General features: G+C 53.4%; 1 protein-coding gene across 1 annotated transcript in view; it reads left to right on the top strand.

The window, feature by feature from the left end:
* The window catches only part of PLPP7 (phospholipid phosphatase 7 (inactive)), a 17,223-nt gene extending 14,423 nt beyond the window's left edge, over window positions 1-2,800 (top strand). The window contains exon 2 of the mRNA XM_019540817.1: window positions 1,549-2,800. Within this exon, the coding sequence (XP_019396362.1) occupies window positions 1,549-1,913 (365 nt within the window). The 3' untranslated portion in view covers window positions 1,914-2,800. The remainder of the gene's footprint in view (window positions 1-1,548) is intronic.
* The last annotated feature ends 1,813 nt before the right edge of the window (window positions 2,801-4,613 follow it).

Here is a 4,613-nt window from a genome sequence, read left to right on the forward strand (position 1 = left end):
GAATCAATGCCTGAAAATAGCATCAACAGCACCCACCTGGGGCAGATGGGCGAGGGGGTTGAAGATGCGTGCCCCTGGGAATTGCCCCTGGGCAGTAGTAATGAGGGCACAGGGGCCGGGGGTGACACAGAAGCCAGCCCGTGGAGCAGTGGGAAAGCAAGGGCCACTCTGTGTGTGTGTGTGCGCGTGCGCGCGTGCGTGTGTGTGTGCACACGCATTAGGCACGAGTTTGCCTCTCCGGGCCTCTCCTCGTGCAGATGTCTGTGTCCTGCTTATGGCCGAGCAGTGGTTCTCGAGTGCTGTAGACTCACGGCTCCCCTGGATAGACTTGAGGCACGCTTCAGAAAATGCCAGCTTTTAGTATTCACTCTTTTTTTTAACTACAGAGCAGTTCTTCTCTTGCAAAGAACAGACCCGAATGTTTTTAATGCCACCGATTCCTACTTGAAATCTCTGGGTTTATCTTGTGAATCACATTTGCGCACCTCTCGGCGCTGGTATTGCGCGGGGCCCTGGGGCACCCTTGAAAGGATCTCAAGGCCATCTAGGATGCCGCAACACCCTGTCGTAGAGCCTTGGTCTGACCTCGAGACCACTGGCCTGCCCGCTGTCCTAGAGCCTTGATCGAGCTCCCACTCCTGAGGAGCTTCCTCTGAACTCAAGAGAGGAACGATTGCCTGGCCAAAACCTTTTTACTCCAGTAGACAGTTTTCTAAGTGCTGGACGAATCTTCCTCTGCAGACTCTTTGGCAGGGGCTAAGGTGTGAGGGGGCCAAGCATGGAAACGTATCAGAAACTGTTGTGAAACCACTGAGCCAGTTTCCCTTCTGCAGCAGAGAGCATGCAAAGGAGTGAAAGCTCCCAGAGAAAGCCAGCCAGCCACCCCTCCTGCTGCATGGACCGAGGTGTGGTTGGAAACAGATGGGACCATTTGCTTAATTACATGATTTTTGCCCTGGCAGCACTCTGCCTTTTAACATTATCTCGTTAGCGAGATTTGTCCGTGCCATAGCACTCTGTGGGGGGCGGGGGTGAGCAGGAAATGGCTGTTGCATTGCAAGTGGCTTTTTTTTTTTTTTTAAAGAGATCATAGTAAGGCAGGATTAAGCTGTGTTGGCCGGAGCAAGTTTCCTGCAGCGAGCTCTGGAACTGTGACCGTCTGCACCATGGGGCAGGCCATCGTGGGATGATTTCATGGGAAGCTTGAGTAGGAACTCAGATGAGACAAATGTTGTCTCTTGGGCTGGATCGACCTTGGGTAGCTCTTTGGTTTCCTCTGGCTCGAGTGCCCCTCCCGTGAGAAGCGGGTAGACGTATTTGCCCGTTCCCTTGGGTATTTGGAGGGGTTGTTTGTGTCCGGAGATGGAGAGGGGTGATAGGACCCAGACTCAGTTTCCTCTGTCACCGAGGCTAGGATTTGAACTCAGGGCTTCAGTGCCAAGACAGGTGTTGCCTTCCTCTCCCCAGTGCTGCTCCAAGAACCTCCCTTCCATTTTCTGTTTGCTTTCCTCCCTGACCTTCTTTGCTTTGATTTCCCTTGGTTTACAGCCTTGCTCCTGGACGTCATGATTGTGGCCGGCCTGCAGAAGCTGGCCAAGCGGAAAGGCCCGTACGACATCAGTCCCGGCTTCTTGGACTACCTGACCATGGACGTCTACGCGTTCCCCGCCGGCCATGCCAGTCGCGCCGCCATGGTGTCCAAGTTCTTCCTCAACCACCTGGTCTTGGCCGTCCCCCTCCGGATCCTGCTGGTTATCTGGGCCTTCTGTGTGGGGCTTTCCCGTGTCATGATCGGACGGCACCACATCACGGACGTCCTGTGTGGCTTTGTCTTCGGGTACTTGCAGTTCAGGCTGGTGGAGTTGATATGGATGTCTTCCAACACATGTCAGATGTTGATATCCATCTGGTGAGCACGGCAGGCCTGATGCTTCGATGCTGGAAACAAGTGGACACGTTACCTTTCTCTCTCATTATTTTTTATATGTTACTCTCCGTGTTGGGTTAGAAACAAATGCACTTCCATGAGTAGTGGTATTTTTTAATGTTACTTCCCTGCCTGAAAAAAACCCAGCACTGTTTCTTGCAACTGTTTGGGTGTCAGTAGTCCAGGGCCATCGCCAAGTTCTGGCCGTCTCCTGAAGTCCTATTTGAATGGCAACCAAATTAAGCTTTAAAGGTAGCACAAGCGAGCGTTATTTGGACAGTGCACTTCTGATGCCTTGGTGTGTCCCTAGGGTGCACAACACCTGTTATCCCCTCAAGGATGCTTAATTAGCTTCTTGGAGGCTAAGTGTTTTTGGCAAGAGCATCACAGTGCTTTCTCTTCCCATAAGCCCAGCCATTGTGTCTTGTACAGAGCCAGAGATGCTGCTGGACCTTCCCAGATAATAACACTTCTGCCATGTTTGTTCCTTATCATAAACAGGGAGTCTCCCCAGGGGTGATGGAAGCCCCGTTGCTCGGGACATTTAAGTACAGACTGGACAGTGCCATGCAGGGATCAATCCTGCACAGGCTCTTGGGAAATGGGACTTGTGGACCCAATACCGTTGAGCACTTAAGCTCATGCTTTATTTTGAGCATGTGTTTAAATCCTATTGACTCTGGTAAGACGTAGGGATGGGCTGAAGTGATGCACATAATAGGGATGAAGGACTTACGCGTATGCTTAAAGGTAAGCAGCTGCTAGATGGTTTGTTGAATTAGCTGTTGAAAATCCTGCTCAGCCAGGGTGACTGTCGTTTTGCTTTTGTTTCTTGGAAGGAGAAATAAAATACTCACATTTCCCTCCTGGCAAGCGGCACGGGCTGAGGTGATTCTGTGATTGCTCATGGCGGTCGGACTAGGCTGAGGTCGATGGGTCCCTAAGAGTAATTTCCATTTCCTGAACCGATTCCTGTCATTTCACACTTCTGCAGATTTAATGTGATGTTGCAAAGTGTCGTTTTCCCAGCAGCTCGAATGCAACACGACGGAGGCCAGGCATGTTCCACAAGCTGGTGGGGGGACACGGTCCTCAGCTCTGCTCCCTGCTCTGCTTTCTTCCTTTGCATCCTCGGGCAAGTAACTGAATGTCTCTGGGCCTCAGTTACCGTATCTGGGAGATGGGGGCACTGATATTGTCCTGCCAGGGCTGTGAGGCTGAGTTCACGTAGGTCTGTGATCCGGTTTGAGATTGGGATAGGTTAAGCACCGCACAGGCACCGTGCATGGCTCTTCTGTGTGTTCCTGAGCTATCCCCTTAACACCCCGTTTTTACTACAACAGGGACTATGTGCAAACACACTGTGCCTCTGAGGGGGATCTCCCCAGCATGAGTGTCTCAAGACGCTGTAGAAATGGCCCCCAGATTTTTGCAATTGTCCTCTTCTGCAAAATAATCTTGGCGTCCCCTTGGGAGCTCACTGCACCAGCTCTCTGGGGTCTCCCACGGCCGGATGCTTCGTCTCAGCTCCATCAGAGGGTCCCACCTTTCTCTTCTCCCAGTCAGTGGTGGAAGGTAGTCACTCTTAGTTCACCTGGCTGGAGCCGCCAGGCACCACGTTCCCACCTGCTGCCATGCTTCATTGCTATCTCGGGTCAGCTGCGGGGTCTGGATTCCACCTCTCCCTACCTGACACCAAAGGAGGGACCATGGGTGTCCCAGGAGAAAGCTGAGAGAGACTCCAGGCCGCCCGGCTCCTCTGGAAGGGAAGGAAGGGGGGTTTGAGTTAGCAGAGGCTGCAGGTGTGTGTGGTGGTGGTGGTTGCTTGGTAATGCATATGAAGAGAAGATAAATTGGAAATCTATGCTTGGCACGCAGCTCCAGCTGGGGGAGTCAGCCCAGAGCCCTGGGAGCCATCGACTGCTCTCCCCGTGCAGAGGAGTGTAGAGGGGAGGGAGCTGGCAGGATCCAGTTGCGTTTCGAGACAAGAAAAATGGATCAAGCTCCCACTGAGCTCGCTTGTGGGCAGTCGTGCTGCAGCTGGGGGGCAGCTCTCGTGGGTGCGCTGTGTCCGGTCCCCATCCCCAGGAGAGGAGCACCCTTGTTCTTGGAGAGCACCCAGCAGCGGGGAGTCGTGGGCGATAGGGAGCTACAGCCTGCTCCTGCTCCCAGCTCCTCCCTACACTCTGGGGGAAAGACTCACCCCTCTGGTCTAGCTTCTCATTGAGGAAAGGAAACCGAGATCATTTATGGTTCCCAGGGGCTGGGAACTTCTTGGCAAAGCCATCTCTGGTGCAAGGCTGAGAGCTGCGGTTTCTCTTCCTTCTGGTTTCCCTGGACTGAGCACAACTGAGTCCGGCCTCAGGAGAGATGGAGGCAGGCCTCGGGAGCAGCCAGGAGGGTAGCTGGATGTGCAGGGGGAACTCTGACCTCTAGGGACAGTTAATCCAAAGCCCCAGGTTGAGGTTGGGGAGGGGGATGGAGATAGCCCCTGGCGTGGGAGGCGGATGGAGATGGCCTATGTAGGGGGCACCCGTATTTTGTGTTAGCTCAGACTCGTTTCCTACAAAGTTACGCTGACGTAAACCTCACTGAAACCAGTGTATCCACATGGGAGTTAGCTCCAGTTTAACTCAGTCGCGTCAAGCAGCGCCCCTCCTTTGTGCAAATGCCCCGCATCAGACGA

The sequence above is a fragment of the Crocodylus porosus genome, unplaced genomic scaffold (genome assembly GCF_001723895.1).
Source record: "Crocodylus porosus isolate Cpor-Errol unplaced genomic scaffold, CroPor_comp1, whole genome shotgun sequence".
Classification (NCBI taxonomy): domain Eukaryota; kingdom Metazoa; phylum Chordata; order Crocodylia; family Crocodylidae; genus Crocodylus; species Crocodylus porosus.